The sequence below is a fragment of the Chlorocebus sabaeus genome, chromosome 15 (assembly GCF_047675955.1).
Source record: "Chlorocebus sabaeus isolate Y175 chromosome 15, mChlSab1.0.hap1, whole genome shotgun sequence".
Lineage (NCBI taxonomy): Eukaryota > Metazoa > Chordata > Mammalia > Primates > Cercopithecidae > Chlorocebus > Chlorocebus sabaeus.
Window position 1 is genome coordinate 10292521 of NC_132918.1, and position 20454 is coordinate 10312974.

General features: G+C 36.0%; 1 protein-coding gene across 2 annotated transcripts in view; it reads right to left on the reverse strand.

Moving 5' to 3' along the window:
* Positions 1-20454, reverse strand: part of MFN1 (mitofusin 1) — a 43405-nt gene that overhangs the window by 5904 nt on the left and 17047 nt on the right. For both annotated transcript variants that reach the window (XM_007972035.3, XM_007972034.3), the window contains exons 7-16: positions 20235-20342; positions 17516-17669; positions 16962-17029; positions 9775-9896; positions 7986-8112; positions 7706-7810; positions 6695-6797; positions 6318-6547; positions 1474-1626; positions 572-768 (exon numbers count right to left, since the gene is read on the reverse strand). In XM_007972035.3, the coding sequence (XP_007970226.2) occupies positions 572-768; positions 1474-1626; positions 6318-6547; positions 6695-6797; positions 7706-7810; positions 7986-8112; positions 9775-9896; positions 16962-17029; positions 17516-17669; positions 20235-20342 (1367 nt within the window). The remainder of the gene's footprint in view (positions 1-571; positions 769-1473; positions 1627-6317; positions 6548-6694; positions 6798-7705; positions 7811-7985; positions 8113-9774; positions 9897-16961; positions 17030-17515; positions 17670-20234; positions 20343-20454) is intronic.

A 20454-nucleotide genomic window follows, 5' to 3' on the forward strand; every position in this document is an offset into this window, starting at 1 on the left:
ATCCCAGCTATTCAGGAGGCTTGAGGAGGGAGGATCACTTGAGCCCAGGAGGTCAAGACCAACCTGGGCAACATATTGAGACCCTGTCTCAAAAAAAAAAATTAAAAATTATCCAGGTGTAGTGGCACACACCTGTGGTCCCAGCTACTCAGAAGGTTGAGGCAGTAGGATCACTTGAGCCCAAGATTCGAGGCTGCAGTGAGCCATGATTGCGCCACTGCCCTCCAGCCAGGGCAATAGAGACCCTATCTCTGAAAAAAAAATAACAACAACAAAAATTAAGAACTATATTTTTAAACCCCTCCAGAGTTCTTGAGAGTTCCTATCTACCAATTTTCTAATGTTCAAACCTAACCTATCAGGAGAATGGAAAGAAGAATAGTGATTAGGAGGGAGAAACGGCAGCAGTGAGGTTTAGTATTGTTCTATTTTTTCTCATTTGTGGCGATCACAAAACATGTTCATTTTGTGATAATTCTTTGAGCAATACACTTATTTTGTGCATTTTCTGCATATATGTCATATTTCAGTAACTTTTTTTTTTAAAGGAAAGATGCATCTTTCAACTTACTGTTTTACTTGGTGACTGCAGTTCGCACTCGTGGAGCTAACAATCATCTTCAGTTTTTCAGTTGCATAGTTTACAAACTGCTGTTTAAAGGCTCGCTCCTTGGCATGGGTGGTCCAGGACAGTCTTTCATACAGATACAAAGCTCCATACATAGTTAATGAAACAGATATGAGTTTCCAGCCTATAGTTTTCCAAATCTGTAAGATAAAGTCACAGGTTAGTCTGAGAAGGAAAAACACCATTTTGGAGAGCACATTTAAAAACATTTTAGCTCCTTATGGATCTTTGAGTTAGATACATTTGTATATTCCTTCTCTATGAGAAAACCTGAAGTTACCAGAAATCAATCAGGCTTAAAAGGGATCAGCACACAAATAAGGGAGAGCTTAATAAGCTGCCAGATTTGATAAACTGATTCAATGTATCTCAACAATAAAACGAGGTTATCTATTTTAGGTCAGATCTTTCAAAAACCAAAACAAGTATATCTATGCTGTTAATGATATAATTAAAAAAAAAAAAAAACAAATAACTACTACTAAAAATAATATTTAATACTTACGATAGATCCCCTTGATATTCAGAGAAGGCTAGATAGGGCACCTGGGATTTTCTTATTACCCCAATGTACAAATATTTATTTGGGTGCTATGATGTGAAAATGCTTAGGAAGTATTAAAGACCAGCTAGATGGTGACAGTTCATTCCTAAAAATGTATGTTTTTTAAAAATTTAAGATGAGACTTGTGATATTTAATTCACTACCTTTAACCTGCAAATGTTCATACTATTTTACAGATCCTATAAACAGAAGTAAATACTATATAGCTTTTCTTTTGTGAGCTAACAGGCAGCCTTGAAAACATTTCAATTTTAATTACACTAAAAGTAATGTTTCTTACCACTCCTCCAACAATAATGATACCCATAGAAGTTCTAGATGTAAGGGAAGCCAATCCTGTTACTAATGTAATCATGAGTTCTTCTTGTGATGCATTATCTGGCGTTGCTGGAGTGGTAGGAGCACTGGGAGTAGAAGCTAAAGATCTAGGGAGCTGCCAAAAAGAAAAAAAAGAAAAAGGAAAAAAGATTATTATACTTAAACAACTATAAATTAAAGTTACCTTTATAAAACTCTTTAAAATTATAATAGCAAATCTATGAGGGAAAAATTACCCTAAATGATGAGTATACAGCAAATATACGTAGAAAATAAAAATAATTTGGAAATTCTTGTCTACGATATGGACCAATGATATCATGAACAATAATAAATGTTCATAATATACAATGGGGTCTAAATGTAACAATAGGCCTTCAACTCTCAAGAGGAACGAATTGTGTTTTAAAAAAAACTAACAACAAAAGCACAATCCTTGAAACAAACAACAACCAAAAAAGATAAACCAAAAAAAAAAAAAGGCCTTCAAAATAAAAGCCTCTCAAACTTCAAAATGCACAGCCACAGACAAGAGAAATATATTTGGGGGTGGGCGTGGTGGCTTATGCCTGTAGTCCCAGCACTTTGGGAGGCCATGGCAGGAGGACAGCTTGAGATCAGAAATTTGAAACTGGCCTGCGCACCACAGTGAGGCCTTGTGTCTACATAAAATTGTTTTAAATTAGCTAGGTGTGGTGGCACATGCCTGTGGTCCCAGCTCCTTGGAAGCAGGGGCTGCAAGTGAACTGTGATCATGCCATCATACTCCAGCCTGGGCAGAGCAAGTCCTTGTCTCAAAAAATAAAAAATCAAATAAAAATCATATTTGGAAATCATATATGTGAGAAAGAACTTGATCCAGAATATGCAAAGAAACCCTGCAACTCTATAGGACTCAAATAATTTAAAAATAGGTAAAAGCTTTGAATAGACATTTCACAAAAGAAGATACACAAATGGCTAGTAAGCACACAAAAAGATGTTTAAAATCATTGGTCATTAGGGAAATGCAAATCAAACCTCCAATGAAATACTACTCTATACCCACTAGAACCTAAGTATATACTAAAGAGAAATGAAAACACAGGTCCAAATAAAAAACATGTAGATGAATATGTATAGCAGCATTATTCATAATAGCTAAAAAGTACAAACTACCCTAATGTCCACCAACTGATGAATGGATAGTGTTATATCTATAATGGAATAGTCCTCAGCCATAATAAGAAATGAAGTACTATACATCCTACAACACTGATACCATGATGACAAACCTTGAAAACATTATACTAAGTGAAAGAAACTAATCACACAAGGCCATATTTTATATGATTGCATTTATAGGAAATGTCCAGAAAGGGCAAATCCATAAATATAAGGCAGATTAGTGGTGAGGCTGCAGGTGGAAATCATAATTGGCTACAAATGAGTAAAACGGCTTTGGGGTGACAAAAGCTAAAACTCAATTGTGGTGATGGTTTTACAATTTCACAAATTTCCTTAAAAATTACTGAATTAATAAATTTTTAAAACTTTTTCTTTTAAAAAGTTTGTATTTATTATTTATTTGAAATGTGAAAACCAAATCTTCTAAGAAAACATAAAAGTTTCAAAAATGAATGTAGCACCACCTGCAACAGTACTGGACGAAAGCTTTATGATAAGCTTTCCCTTAAGCATACCACAGGCTGAGTGTCCCCTATCCAAAATGCTTGGGACCAGAAGTGTTTCAGATTTCAGATTTTTTAGGATTTTTGAATATTTTCATAGATATTATAATGAGCTATCTTGAGGATGGGACCCAAGTCCAAACACAAAATTCATTTATGTTTCATATACCTTATATGCATAGCCTGAAAGTAATTTTATCCAATATTTAAATAATTTTGTGCATGAAACAAAGGTTGTATACATTGACTCATCAGAAAACACAGGTGTCACTATGTCAGCCACCCATGTGAACACTCTGTGGTTGTTTGGCATCACCATCATTCTTGACTGAATTTTTATGCTACTGACAAGCAATCATTTTCTTACACCTATTCACACAAAGGAACTTAACAGTAAAAATATAAGACACACCATTAATAATAGTGAAAAATAATGTATTCAAACTAAGCAGCACAGAACACTTGTATCAGCTGTTAAACAGCAACAATGGCAGGCTTTCAGTCTCTACCTACAATGCTATATTTTGATTAAAAATTCCTGTACACAGTACTTTGTTAGGTGAGAAGAAACATCAGAAGCAGCTGGGGGACCAAGAAGTGGGTCCTCTAGGCATAAGAAGACATTCTGCTGAATGGCCTTTTAAAATGTTTCCTGTAGTACCACCTACTTGCCTCTCTAACAATGGTTTTTGTTGAAGTCTCTCCCTGATTTTATAAACCTATTTCTTGTTCTGTTATGAATACATGCTGCTCTAGTGCTTCAAGAAGCCCATCACCATCCTGCCTATAGGCACTTGTTCTGCAGGGTCAACGACATCATCTTCATTATCACTATTATCATAATCACCTTGATTTAGAAGCATTTTAGCTCTTTCGTCATCAGTTAATGAATGAACAACTGAAGCCTCATTATCAATGTTAAACACTTCTTTGATATACCCTTCTTCTAGCTTACAGATGGACTCTGAAGATATTATTTTTTTGCATAAGGAGGTCAGATGTCATTTTTTTCTCTCTTGACATACTTCAAAGTCACCAACTTGCTCCTCATCATCAATAAATGTAGTGACAGGCAGAGGCTGCAGGCATACACAACTGAGTAACTGTCTTCCAAGTGCTGGCATATATGGCATCCTTCATCCTAAACTCCTTGTGCTGGCAACAGCATATATGGCAGCTTTCATTCTAAACTCCTTCTGAAAACCTTCCACACTCAGCCTCAGTTCACTGCTGCTAGCATGCTGCCCAAAAAAGGTTTTTGTATTTACTCCTCATTGATCTTAGAATACCCTGGTCACAAGGTTAAAATAATGAAACATTATTTTTTATGAGAATTTCAGCTAGAGGATGAACAGAATAGTTGTCAAGGAATAACAAAGTCTTGCAGTCATCATCTGGTCTAGCTTCCCTGCAAGTGCACACAAGCTGCTGGTATAAAATGTTTGTGAAACCAATCAGAAAAGATGTCCCTAGGGATCCATGCCTTTTTGTTCGCACAATAATGGACTAGTAAAAAATTCATTCCTTGAAAACAGTGAGGACACAAGCTTTTGCCTATCACAGCAAGTTCACATTTATGCCTGCTGCATTAGCACATCCCAGCACAGTTATTCTGTTCTTTGCATCCTTAATTCTTGTAGGGGCTGTCTTCTCAGCTGTAGTCAGTGTCTTTTTGGGTCAATAATGGCAAAACAGTGGTGTTTCGTCAGCATTACAGACTTGTTCTGGAGTTGATTTTCATCAGAGACAACTTGGCATATTCATCAATGAATTTCTCTGCTGTTTTTGTGATCAAGATGCTTTACCACCACAAACCTTTAAAAAAGTTAATGCTATCTTACCTTAAATTTCTCTAACTAGCCTATTGAATACTCACAGTTCCCTTTGATTTTCAGTTCATTTTAATAGATCTTTATTTCATAACCAGCATGTCCTTAAGTGGCACGTGTTCACTGAAATACTGATGGATCCACTCTTTCAATACATGATCAAGATCTTTGTATTTAACTTTCTGTAGTTTTTTTTTTTTTTTTTTTTTTTTAATTAACTTCTGTCATCATTTTTAGCACAGAACTTCAATAGTTTAGGCCTAAAGAACAACTTTAGGAAAGTTGTTCTTTCTTTTAGGTCATATATGGTGTTCATTCCAACATCATTCTTCTGTAAGAAGTTTCTCACATTGTTATCCAGTTTTTCCAACAGCTTAAATTTTTGTGCTATAAATAAAATAAATGCCTCTTCTTTTTCTTATCAATGTCACCCACGAGGGTATCTGTAGGCCTTTTAAACACTTTAAACAGGCTGGAAACTGTGGCTCACGCCTGTATTCCCAACACATTGGGAGGCTGAGGCAGGTTGATCACTTCAGATCAGGAGTTTGAGATCAGTCTGGCCAACATGGTGAAACCCCATCTCTACTAAAAATACAAAAATTAGCCAGGTGTGTTGATGGGTGCCTGTAATCCCAGCTGCTTGGGAGGCTGAGGCAGGAGAACAGGATGAACCCAGGAGGTGGAGGTTGCAGTGAGCCAAGATTGTGCCACTGCACTCCAGCCTGAGCCACAGAGCAAGCCTCCATCTCAAACACACCCCCACTCAAAAAAAGATCTTTTTTAAACAGTATCTTTACACCAGAGAAAAGAGAGTAAGTAAAGAAGCCCATAGTGGGTAATGCACAAAGGTCTTGGCCCCTTGTAGGGCATCATGGGGAACCTGCTGTTGGTGCATTGGGCCTGCACATGTGCCATTTTAGTACCCTTCATAGGTGTGCTTGTGTGGGGGAATTTGGGCATGTGTGGAAAAGATATATTGCAGTTAGAGGAGGCTGAGTCTTTCCCCTGAGGACACTGAATAAAACTGTGTGTTGTGTGCCTGCCTTTTTACTATGACCTCACATGAGGTCTTGTGTGGAATTTTCCACCTGTGGTGTCACCATACTCAAAAGTTTTTGATTTTGGACCTTTAAGGATTTTCAGATTGGGGATGCTCAAACTAAATATCTACCTCAGAAATGGCTCTAAGAGACAGATATTAGTTTTTAAATATGCAGATTTTGTAAAGCTAGTTTTATTATAGAAAAATCACACAAACAAAATAATAAAGGAGAGTCTAAATTGGTAGATTCAAAGATACATACCTGAAAGATAGGCTCTGATAATCCTAGGAGCACCCTCTGAGCATTTCTAGGGCCCAAAAATCGATGTACAAGGGAAGACCAGCCCAGGGAAAAATGAAATACAATATCCTCTTGAAAATCAGAACATAACTTGTGGTAATTTAGATTATAACTGAGATCAAATTTCTGGCAAGGGATCAGTGTATGTAGTTTATCCTGTATACCAGCTGGAAGTAATGGCTTCAAATTTTCTAGAAAGAACAAAATTACAACACTTATTTTAAGAAAGAATGGTAAGTGTTTTACCTTCAATGGAACGCCTAAAGGAAAATAAGCTCTTTACCAGAGTCATGAATGAAAAAACAAACCAGACGTGACCTTGTAGACATAAATATTACCAATAATTTCTTGCTGGGACTGAAGCACTAACGCGTTTACTTCATCGGTGCATCGATCAGCCAAATTTCTTCCCATACCATCCTCTATGTGCTTATTTAATTCCTGTTAACAATGGCAAATATCCATATTATTTTTTCTCCAGAAAGCATGTAGTTTTTATAAAGACATAAAAAATGCAGTAAATGCCAAAATGGTCTTTTTAATTTAATTTAATTTAATTTATTTATATATTTTTTTGTGAGACAGGGTCTTGCTTAGTTGCCCAGGCTGGAGTGCTTTGATCTTGACTCACTGTAGCCTTGACCTCCTGGGCTCAACTGATCCTCCTGCCTCAGACTCCTGAGTAACTGGGGCTTTAGGAGCGTGTCGCCACGCTTGGCTATTTTTTTTTTCAGATGGAGTTTTGCTCTTGTTGCCCAGGCTGGAGTGCAGTGGCGTGGTCTTGGCTCACTGCAACTTCTGCCTTCCGGTTTCAAGCGATTCTCCTGCCTCAGCCTCCCAAGTAGCTGGGATTACAGGCGCCTGCCACTGGCTAAGTTTTTTTTTGTATTTTTAGTAGAGACAGGGTTTCACCATGTTGGTCAGGCTGGTCTCGAACTCCTGACCTCATGGTCCATCCGCCTCAGTCTCCCAAAGTGCTGGGATTACAGGCATGAGCTACCGCCCAGCCTAACTTTGTTTTTTGTAGATTACAGTTCTCACTATGTTGCCCAGGCTGGTCTCGAACTCCGGGGCCCAAGTGATCCTCCCGCTTCGGCCTCCCAAAGTATTGAGATTACAGGCATGAGCCACTGTGTCTTGTCCTAAAATGATCTTTACCTCATTCTAAGTATAAATTTTCTATTTACTTTTTATACAAGATAGTTTACATTTATTACAAGAGGGCAATCTAACAGTTTCATTTTGTACTGATTGCCATGAAGACACTGAAATGCCAAACCATGAAATAAATGAGGGTATAGAATAATAAGAAACTGTCTCTGAATAATTTTATCTATACTTTAACTTACACTTTTATATATTTTTAATACATCTGGATTAGGATGAAACTCTGAACAAAATTCATCAACCAAAACAGACAGTCGACAAATTTCATCTGTCATTGCACATGCAACCTGAAAATATGAAAAATTTGGAGTTAAAATAATTAAACAAGATTATCAATTACTCAAAAAAATTAAGTTGAAAAATCTTAAAACATTCTTTTAAAGTAACAGGAATAACATTTTTAGTATTATCAAAAATAATTTCCATCCAGGTTATTTTAATCATGAAGCTACTGTTACCCACTTTGTTTGCCACCTCCTCGGTAACCTCCTTGATTTTTTTCTTAACATCCAGTGTTAAAAGGTTCATCTGGTTTCGAATAAAGTCCAGTCTATCAATTTGGTCTTCCCTCTCTTCCACTGAATAATGCCTATTTCAGTAATAAAGAGTAATCAACGTTCAGGGTAGACTGAAGTCCTAAAGCATTTCAGCAAGGGACTCATTCATGTATTGAACCATCTATTAGCATGACCCAAGGAAGAAAAACTTGTAACATCTGAAAGGATTCAAGTAATATTTCACTTATAAAGTATTTTATATAGACCATTTGATAGAAACCACATTTCTCTGCCCATGTGGCACCTGAAACCCAGAAAGGATGAATAAGAATTCTAAGTCTTCAAACACTTCATAAATATGAACAGGCAAAACAGAATGCAGTACTGACTTTAGTTAATAAGCAGGGGTCAGCATATGGTACCTTACAAGCCAAATCTAGCCAGCTGCCAGCTTTTGTTAAAGTTTTCTTGAAATGCAGCCACATCCATTCATTTACCTATTATCTATGGCTGCTTTTGCTCTAAAACTGTAGAAATGAGTAGCTCCAAGACACTTTATGGCCCATAAAGCCTAGAACATTTACTGTCTGGCTCTTTTTTTAAAAGTTTGTTCACCTCCGGCTGATACAGGAAAATAAAGGTCTGAAATCCATTTAAGAAGATCTTTTACTTAAGAAGTTCCCAGCACATTATGATTATACAATCCTCAAATCACATTTTCTTTGTGCTATACTTTGTTCAATGTCCTATGTCTTTAAAAATAATTACTAATTAAATCAATCTTATAGACCAAAATTTGGGTACTACATCAAAGCAACTGAGCTAGAAGGAAGTGCTATAGCAGCACAATCTCATTAAACAGAGGCTCTACACAGGGGCTGAGTTCAAACTCAGGGTTCTGATCCTTGCATTTTATATGCTGGCAGTTCTCTGCATTTGAACTTAATTCATTCCTAAGAAAGTACCATTATAAAGCAACACACAGGGACATGAGGGAGTCTTTGTTCCCAGCAAGAGCAAATACATTTAAAATTCCAATGTTATGACATCTTGGACTTAAGCTTTGATGCTTTTATGTTTCCTTCAACTGGCTTAAGTCCACTGAAGGTTCTATTGAGGCTTAACATCATTACTTTTGTCACATCTAGTAACATTCCATTCTGTGTTTCAAGCATACCAAGTTTGTGAGAATTATACTTTTTATCAATAATGCTGGTATTTTCATGTATTCATTGCCACCTTTACAAGGTAACAAATAGTATAAAATAATGCCATACAGTATAACATAAAGGGTACTGCTTACCGAATCAACTTTCTGGTTGGCAGGTAGCATCACCTTGTTTGTTCATCAGGCAATAAACAAACACAACTAGTATAAAATAGTGATTTCAAAATACCGATGTATGACTATATTAAAAAGTGGGTTGTGGGTTGAATGCAAAAAGAGGATCACCTGTTTTGGAGTTCTTCATAAAAATCTGCTTGAAGAAATAGCCATAAAACATTTTAAAAATCGCAATTCATACACAGGAATAGTGAGGTCCAGGGAATATAAATGATGTGTGCAAGGTTGCAGAATAAATATTGACACTTTTAAATATGCACTTAAAAAATACAAGTAGGCATCAGTTAAACCCACAAGGCTGATTTCACTGTAAAAAGTATTTATAGTACAACAATTTAAAACCTCAGTCTTAACAAAAGTCTGACCAAAAAAACTAACATTTTTACGTTGCAACGAAATGAACTCATACCTTTTCTCTTCAGCTGCCAGGTTTATTGAATCCATTATGTTTTTCACAGTAGCTAGTATCTGTTTAGCTCTGATAGTGTGCTGTTCAAACTTTGTTTTCACTGCTGACTGCGAGATACACTCCTGCGAGGGGCCCAAGCCATAACACATTACTGTAATTCCATCGCAACATTTTCAGGAATTTAAACACAAGAACTTGCTGTTTGTAACTTTAACCCAAACAGAAATAAAGATAGAAAATAAATGAGTGATAAAAGCACAACTTAAAATTACAAAGGTGAAAAAAATACAAAGACTCAAAAGTAAAAAGGGCTTTAGCAGCAAGTTACCATCTTTGTGTATTTTTACACAGTAATGTGCAATGGTTTGACTCTAACATTAAAAAAAAAAAACACAAAAAAACAGGGTACTATTTTCAATGTTAAAAAATTCTCTCATTAGAATTACTATTTTTTATCTGGATCACCTTTAATCCAATTCTAGTCCTTCTATCTAGATTCTTCTCATACTTGAAATAGATATAACCTAGTAAAGTTCTTAAATAAGATGTGAATTAGAACAATTCCTTATTTAATAGCTGAATGATACAATGATTCCTGTAAGTTCGCTAAAAAAGACTTCTCTGGATTAAAACGTGAAGAATCTGAAAGCTAACATTTAACAATGTAACATCTAAAATTGTTTATAGAAAAAATATCTGCAGCTATTTAGAAGATAATTGTAATTACTTTCATTAGAATATAGTATGTACACAAAGGCCTGAATCATGCCCTATCTCATTTGTTTTACCTTCAAGCTAACAACCCATTAATAATTGTTATAAATCAGTGTTTTATAACCAGTATTTAAATAAAAAATATATCACAATGCATCACATGTATCGATGGATACATTTTGCAACATTTTTGTTTCAATTTTCTTTTTCTTTTTTTTTTTTTTTTTGAGACGGAGTCTCGCCCTGTCACCCAGGCTGGAGTACAGTGGCCCAATCTCAGCTCACTGCAAGCTCCGCCTCCTGGTTTCACGCCATTCTCCTGCCTCAGCCTCCCGAGTAGCTGGGACTACAGGCGCCTGCCACCACACCCGGCTAATGTTTTGTATTTTTAGTACAGGCGGGGTTTCACTGTGTTAGTCATGATGGTCTTGATCTCCTGACCTTGTGATCCGCCCGCCTCGGCCTCCCAAAGTGCTGGAATTACAGGCGTGAGCCACCACGCCCGGCCTTCAATTTTCAATATATAGAATACTTGTTATCTAAGAAATACATATAAAAATTTATATATATATCTAAAGAAATATATATATATATATATTTTTGACAGTCTTGCACTGTCATCAAGGCTGGAGTGCAACGACATGATCTTGGCTCACTGAAACCTCCACCACCCAGGTTCAAGTGATTCTCCTGCTTTAGCCTCCCAAGTAGCTGCAATTACAGGCATGTACCACCATGCCTGGCTACTTTTTGCATTTTTGGTAGACAGGGTTTTGCAATGTTGGCCAAACCGGTCTGCAACTCCTGACCTCAAGTCATCTGCCTGCCTCAGTCTCCTAAAGTGCTGCGATTACAACAGTGAGCCACCATGCTCATCCTATAAATATATATTTACTATGATTTATCATTTAAAGTTTATAAAATTGTTATATTACAATTTGTCTTTCGTTTTTTCTTCATGGAAAGTCAAATTCTGCACTGAAATACAGCACAGTAACTACTATAGATGTTTTACAAGAGACTTATTTTCTATGATAAATTAATTTTAAATTAGGGATATATTAATTCTCTGATACTCCAATGAATTCATCTTCTTGAACCTCTATATATTTAGCTAATACAAATCGTGGTAATTGCTTCCTGAAGTTCATTACTAGCCTTCCTTTGTTAAAACAAATGGCTTTTAAGCTTCAAAAGGCATTTACTTAATACTCTAGTGCTACATTTGTTATCCTGAAATCATCAGGATGCTACATGTGTATTCAGTGTCCTATTTATGACCTATGCTTAGCCTTCATGTCTATGAAATTATTCGAGCATTCAGAAAGACTACAATCTCCTTTGCCATTTTAGCTCCCCACTTCAGCATTTTGTTTGAGGTAGAGAAAACAAAACAGATTATTTAGCTATACAGCACATGAGGGTAATTCATTTAGTCAATATTTAACTCTGAAGCCATTACTTTCTTGCATTGCCTAGCTTAATTTTTGCCCATGGTGAAGCTCATTTATGCATTAGTCATTTTCACTGATTTTGAAAAGAATAATGTAGGAAGTTATAGTATTCCTGTTCTGTACACACCTAAAGATAAAACATTCCTGGATGTTTTCTTTTTTTTTTTTCTTTTGTTTTGTTTTTTTCTGGATGTTTTCTTCTTTAAAATCAACAATAATTATATAATAATGAACATTTGTAAATTATTTTTTAATAATTAAAAGAATGCATTGATTTTATTTTAAATAAATGCCTCATAAATGTGTCAAATTAACTTCCGCAAAAATTATAATAAAAACAAAAATATTTTTAAAGGAAAAATATTAAAATAAAGTCGATATTCCTCGATGAAGCAGATCTAGATATCAGCAATGAAGATCCAAATTTGTAGATAACAGCACAGTGTTAGAGCTAGACGAGACAGAAAAGATCTCCAAAAGTTATTAGGCAATATAAGTTTCTTTCTGATTCAAAAAGATATAATGATGAGTAAGCATAGAGAAGAAAATAATCAATCTTCTAATTAAAAAGTATCCCACAGTGGTGCTCCCACTGATCTGTAGGATATTTAAGAGATACCTTGAAAAAAGAACATTCTACTCCAAATAAGTATGGGTAGTGTTAATTTAAATAAAGTCCCCCTTCTAAGTTATTTCTCAGCATCCTTAATACACTAATATGCTAATTAATCTCTATGGGGAACATATATACTACGCAGCAGTTCCCAGACTTATTTTATCAGGAACTCTAATCATACATTAATATTAATTTATATGTGTAATTAAAACATAAAACCAACAAACTTTTCAATTTCCCTTGAAAATAGACCCTACAAACACCTAACAACATGCTATTCATCACTGCCAACTTATTTTGGTGTATTTTCAACAGAAAAGTGCAAGAACTATACCTTTCATCTAGATATATCAAATACTAACAGTCAGCCCCTTTTGTTTACTTCTCCTCTCCCTCCATACACATGCTCCATACTTTCTATCTTGTGTGAGGGCATATATATATGTAATATTTATATATTATATATAATAAATATAATCTTGCAATATATATATAAAATGTATGCCCCCATATACATAAAGAGAGGCATACATTTTTATATATACTTATGTATTATTTTCCTTCCTAAACATTTTGACAGGTCATTACTGCATCACAAGCTTATTACTAAATACATCAACACTTGTCTTCTAAGAAAGAAAACATTTATTTGCACAATCACGAAACAACTGTATTCAGAATATTTACCATTGAGACAATACTGTTATCTAACAAACAGTTCATGTTCAAATTTCACCTATCATCCAGGAATGCCCATTACAAAAAATCCACTGACATTTTAAATAAGTTATTTTTATATGTCTATCTCCCATCATACAACCAAAACTAGTAAGAATTAATGGTGAAATAACTGTGCAAAAGAAATCTGGATTTCTAACTTGCTTTTAGAACAATGCAGTCCAAATGCATTTTGAAACTTTCCAAATACAGTTTTAAAACAATAAGAAAATGTATTAATAGACTAATATTGATTTTCCTTTCTTCCTTTTTAAAGAAAAGAGACAGAGTCTCACTCTGTCACACAGGTTGGAGCACAGTGGTACCTCCATAGCTCACCATCACCACAGACTCAAACTCCTTGGCCTCCTACCTCAGCCTCTGGGGTAGCTGTGACTATAGTCATGAGCTATCATACCTGACTTTTTTTTTTTTTTCTGGTAGAGATAGGATTTTCATGTTTTTGCCCAACCTGATCTCGATCTCCTTAGCTCAAGCAATCTTCCTGCTTTGGCCTCCCAAAGTACTGGCATCACTGGCATGAGCCACCAATGCCCAAGCTAATATTGATTTTCTTGATTGCTTTTACTCAATTTAATTTTCAAGCCTTGTTTAACTTAGTATTCTAAATGTTTAAAATACTTAGATCCACTTGAATCAAATGAATCTAAAGAAGTCCATGGCAAAGGTCAGATTGATAAAGGTGATGAACTTGATAGTTTTTCTTTTCACAAAAAATCTTGCAAGACTACAAAGAAAAGTAAGCAAATCCCCAAAACAAAGAGAAATGTGTGTAAAAGCCACATGATGTGACCACAACACAAATAAACCAAGAAATCAGTAACCAAAAATTGGATAAAATGAACCACAACACTTGAATTTTAAAAAATCTTATATTGATAAGGAAATGCCAAAAGGATAATTAGAAACAAAATCAACAAAAACTAAACTAGCACTGAAAACCTTGGGATACGCCCAAAGTTGCAGTCACAAATTCACAATCCTGAATCTTTTCTTCAAGAACAATAAGCAAAAAACCAATGCATCTTCAAAGTAAACAATGTTAAAGATGAACACAGGCCAGGCACGGTGGCTCATGCCTGTAATCCCAGCACTTTGGGAGGCCAAGGCGGGCAGATCACAAGGTCAGGAGATGAGACCATCCTGGCCAACATGGTGAAACCCCGTCTCTACTAAAAACACAAAAATTAGCTGGGTGTGGTTGCGCGCCCCTGTAGTCCCAGCTACTAGGGAAGCTGAGGCAGAAGAGTCCCTTGAACCCAGGAGCTGGAGGTTGCAGTGAGCCAAGATCATGCCACTGCACTCCAGCCTGGTGACAGAGTGAGACTCTGTCTCAAAAAAAAAAAAAAAACAAAAAACAAAACACAGAACTTAGTGAATGAACCCCCAAAAATGACATTTATTAAGTGATAAATTACATAAGAGCTGGGGCTGCGTCTTTGGATGATAAAACATTGGCAAACTCATTAAGGGTCTGTGTGTGTGTGTATATGTATATGTAGATATACATTCATATTTAAATATAGACATGAGAAACAAGAGACTCAAACAATTTTATGCTACTAATATAAAATTTCAGAAATACACCAATTTCTAAGAAATCAGGAATTACCAAAACTGATTTAAGAAGTAACAAATACCAGTCTTGGACTAAAGCTGACTAAAACTTTCAACGTAATTAATCACCAAAAAATATTTTGTCTCTTTTCAATACATTTAGACATAATATTTTTTGCCCAGCTGATTATCTGTTTAGATAAATTCATGTAATTTTTACTGATTCTCATTTTAGATATTTCGGACTTAAAATTTTCAAACTCTAAAGCTGCACATTCCATGACTTTATGTAAAAAAAAAAAAAAAAAAGCTACTGCTCAAAAGCAACTTTTTCCATACATAAATTTTAGAATCCCAAATGGACCATTAGAATAAAACATAAACTGCCAAGTTTCCTCTACAAACATTTAAAAAGAATAGTTCCTAAGTCTGTCTGATTATTGCAATCATTTGGGGAGCTTTGAAAATGTATGTATATAGATTGCTAGACCAACTCCAACCCCCTGGATCTGGGGGTTGGGGATATGATAGGTTGGGAGCCTGCGGTTCTGTAAAGCACATCATGTGATTCTGATGATCAGCCAGGCTTGTGAACCAATGCTCGACAGCATATCTTTTATTCTTCTGATTCCCACCTCCTCAAGGAGATATTCTGGGGAAGCACAAGCTATACCATGAAGCAATATGGAAGCAATATAAATGTGTAACAGAACATTACACAGTTATACACTCTATAAATGTATAATTTAGAAGAAATCAATGATAAACATACATAAAACACATATATACAAAGGTCAATAAATAAGAAAAAACAAGGAAACAGATCCTCTCCCTACATATTTTCCCCATGGATGAAATACTGGTAACAGTGAGGAAAGGAGGCTGAGATGGGAGGATCATTTGAGCCCAGGAGTTCGAGGCTGCATGAGCTATGATTGCCCAACTGCACTCCAGCCTGGGTAACAGAGGGAGATCCCATTTCTTTAAGATAAAAAAAAAGGTGAGGAGAGCATCAACCCTTTGGTGAAAGCAAAAGGAAAAGAAAAAAAAAACAAGCAATGGTCTTTGAGTAACTGGGACTTCACATATCCTATAGCTTGGCTTGAGAGGACATCTACCCATAATCCAGTAGCCTCGGAACAATTAGATCTTACCGAGATAGCTGGCAGTGGATTTGCTTTCTTCCAGTTTGTCTTCATCTAATAACCTTTTTTCTCTCACCAAATTAAAGATGAGAGATAGTAAGCAAAATGTTTATTTTAAAAATCCTGCCAAGTATACTCAACATTCATGTACCCCCTATTAAGGCAGTTACTACTTATAAGAATAATTACAGATTGAGGTTTCTTCAATGCTGAAGTCATTGTGTTCATTCCTAAGTGGGAAGGTGATATGAATTATATAGGGCAAAACAGGAGTTCAGAAGGTTAACATCTAAAGAACTATTCAGTCAAATGTAGGGTGAGTTTTAATGTCTCTGAATAAAAACACTTACACTGCAACATAAGAAACTAGCCTCCCTCCCTGTCTACCACTCAGGTACTTCAGTAGTTTCCTAGAAGATTCTGAAAATGGTGAAGCTCTTTTTTACTCAATTATTCATTTAGAGTGTTTGGCACAACATATGGAGAATGGACATGTGGTAACACAGTATATAAATATAATAAAATTTTGTCAAATGGCATTAATCATGTTTTGTATACTTCTATTAGTCACGCGGCACAAAGAAAAAAAGGATAATGCTTACTTTGCTCTATTATCCATTCCAACAGCAATTACGCTTGTTTGCTCTTGTTCCAAATTATTGAATACAGGGAATTTCATTCATTGCACAACACAGCAATACTGAAACACATTTTCTTATTTATATATAAATACATAAAAAATAAGAATAAGGAAGAAATTACAATCTCTAATTCTCAATTCTTACAAATCATTTTGCAGGGGGTTCCTTTCTTCAGACTTCCCACATTTTACTGGCTATGTCAGTAACTAAACTAAATAACAGCAAAAGTTATTGACAAAGACAAATGATAAAACAGAAGATTATGCTTTCTCCAACCAAGGAAAGAGTTTTGTATTAGGCAATACAATCACAAAATTCCTACCTCAAAGATTTGTTCAAAATTCTGAAATTCCTGTAATCTTGCCTGAAATCCTTCAGCAAGTGCCCCACCTGTAATGTACAGGCAAAGATTTAAAAACCTAGTATATAGCAAGATATATTTTCTGGTAGGTTACTGATTTTATAATTTTATATATAAAATATTCCATTATATATATATATACACACATATAAATATAGATATATGTTTTCCACCCCCCCCCACCCGAGACGGAGTCTTGCTCTGTTGCCAGAGCTGGAGTGCAATGGCGCAATGTTGGCTCACTGCAATCTCCGCCTCCTGGGTTCAAGCAATTTTTCAGCCTCAGCCTCCCCAGTAGCTGGGATTACAGGTGCACGCCACTATGCTGGGCTAATTTTTGTATTTTTAGTAGAGACGGGGTTTCACCATGTTGGCCAGGCTGGTCTCAAACTCCTGACCTCATGATCCGCCCACCCCAGCCTTCCAAAGTGCTGGGATTACAGGCGTGAGCCACTGCACTCGACCAATTTTAAATATTTTTATATTTAAAAAGGAAATCTATAACTAATGCATACCGCTTTCTGGCATCCCCTGTGCTTTTTGCTTTCTAGCACTAAGAACTTCCTTTGCTGAAACAAAGAAGATACGATTCTGTGCTTCTAAAGCATTTACAACTTTGAGCTCCTCCACCAAGAAATGCAGGCATCTTTCCATGTGCTGTCTGCGTACCTACAGAGAAAAGGGTATTAAAAGAATTCTAATAATTTAAACAAATATAATAACCAATGACTACAGGCCAATACTTTTATTTACAGTGATATAACAAAAGTTACCATATAACTAATGAATTCAAAAATTCTAATAAATGAAGTTTGATACTTAATGACAGAAAATCTTTCTCTTAACGATTCTGTCTTTTGAACATTTATTTAAAATTCTGCTGGGCACAGTGGCTCACGCCTGTAATCCCAGCACTTTGGGAGGCCGAGGCGGGCAGATCACAAGGTCAGGAGTTTGAGACCAGCCTGGCCAACATGGTGAAACACCGTCTCTACTAAAAACACAAAAATTAGCGGGGTGTGGTGGCAGGCGCCTGTAATCCCAGCTACTGGGCAGGCTGAGGCAGGAGAATTGCTTGAGCCCGGGAGGTGGAGGTTGCAGTGAGCCAAGATGGTGCCCCTGTACTCCAGCCTGGGTGACACAGCAAGACTCCATCTCAAAAACCAAACCAAAACAAACAAACCCTGCTAAGGTTGGGGCGAATACATTAACCAGGCATTAGAATTGCAATGTTGGGTTCAAGATTACCACTTGGGCACACTGAGGTGAAGATTACGGGTTAGAAGTTAGGATTTAGTACTAGTCTTCAGCATTATGGCTATGATAAGGGTTCTCTATATTAAGACTTGCAAAAATAAATCTAAATGGGAATGCTGAAATATCTGAGGAAAAATAATTTATGAGTGATACTTCCTAATTCTCCAATGATTATGTGAACCCCAATTTGAAAGAACATGGCTGTAAGACAACAGTTAATGACAGGAGGACATAAAACATGATGTTACGCAAAATTCCAATGGTGGAAAAATGAAAGCAAATAATTTAACATGTGAAGAGTGATGGGATAGTTTATTTTTATCTTGTCCTCTACATATAATAATTTCATACTACCATTAAAATCAGAAATCGTCTCAAGCAAATTAAATAAATATTATTTATAGTCCAAATTCCAGATACTTTAATCTTTTTAAGTTTCTACAATTGGTGTGACTAAAATGCCAAAAAAAAAAAAAAAGTTGAGGATGCAAATCTTATGAAACTCAATCTGCTGGCAAGAGTACAAATTGACACCAAGCACTTTGGAGAACTCTGGTGCTATGTTTACTAAAATCTAACATATTCTTAACTTGTAATCTAGCAATTTTACCTCTAGGTACATATACCCATGGTTTACTGACCTCTGCATTACTGACATTTTGGATTGGCCAATGTTTGTTTGGGGGCCCGTTCTGTGTCAGGGCATGTGTAACAGCATCTCTAACCTCCACTCATTAGATGCCATTAGCACAAAACCCCAGTTGTGACAAAAAAAAAAAAAATATATCTTCAGATGCTGCCAAATATCCCATGGCAGTCAAAACTGTCCAACCTCCACATTGAAAACTACCTAACAAGAATGCATATATATGCACACCAGAAGGACATATACAAGCATATGTACAGTAGCATTCATAACTAAATACAGTAAATTAACCCAAATGCCCATCGTCGTGAATAAGTCAACTGTAGTATAGTCACAGATGGAATACTATACAGCAATGAGAATGCAATACAACTATGCTATGCACAATATGGACACATATGACAAACATGTTAAATGAAAAAAACAGATGCAAAAGCAGATTTTTGTTTGTTTGTTTGTTTTTTGTTTGTTTGTTTGTTTGTTTTTTGAGACGGAGTCTCGCTCTGTTGCCCAGGCTGGAGTGCAGTGGCTCAATCTCGGCTCACTGCAAGCTCCGCTTCCTGGTTTCCCGCCATTCTCCTGCCTCAGCCTCCCGAGTAACTGGGACTACAGGCGCCACCACCTCGCCCGGCTAGTTTTTTTTGTATTTTTTTAGTAGAGACGGGGTTTCACCGTGTTAGCCAGGATGGTCTCGATCTCCTGACCTCGTGATCCGCCCGTCTCGGCCTCCCAAAGTGCTGGGATTACAGGCTTGAGCCACCGCGCCCGGCCAAAAGCAGATATTATATGATTCTGTTATATAAAGTTGAACAGGCAGAAAAATTAATTTAGGGGGTCAGAAGTCAAGATAAATGGATAATTTCTCTTTGGTAAGGAGGGCAGAATGGAAGTTGGAAGGAGGGAGGTAAGCGAGAGGTTCTGGGGTGTTCAGAATGGTCTGCTTTTTGATCCGGATTTTGAGACAGGTGTGTTAAATTTGTAAAATTTGGCCAGGCACGGTGGCTCACACCTGTCATGCCAGCACTTTAGGAAGCCAAATTGCAAGGATCACTTATGATTTATGTACTTTTCTGTTATGTACATTTCAATAAAAACTTAAACAAAAAAGAAGTTTCAATCTTTGAAATAACTAGATAGTATAACACAATTTTCCCTCAAAGTAACTTCATACCTCGGTCTTTATCACATACCCACTTCAGGTTTTCTCTAACTATATTCTTTTCATGGAATAGCTCTTATAATTTTCTATTATATAAGCTATATTGTTTTCTCAAATAACAATATATGTGACTGTACTTCAAAACCTACAAAAAATAAATAAAATAACTTACGTCTTCCATATATTCCGGCTCTGATGCAGAGGCATCCCAACGATTATTGAGAATGAAAATATTAGGCTTGGAAAGCCGCTCATTCACTTTATGAAAAAAATGTTTTTCCTGGAAAAAAAAAAAAAACAAAACTCACAGTACATTCACTGTAATTTACATTTACAATTGAAATTTTATTTTAATGAGAAAGTCTGAACCATTTAGACAACATTAACACCAC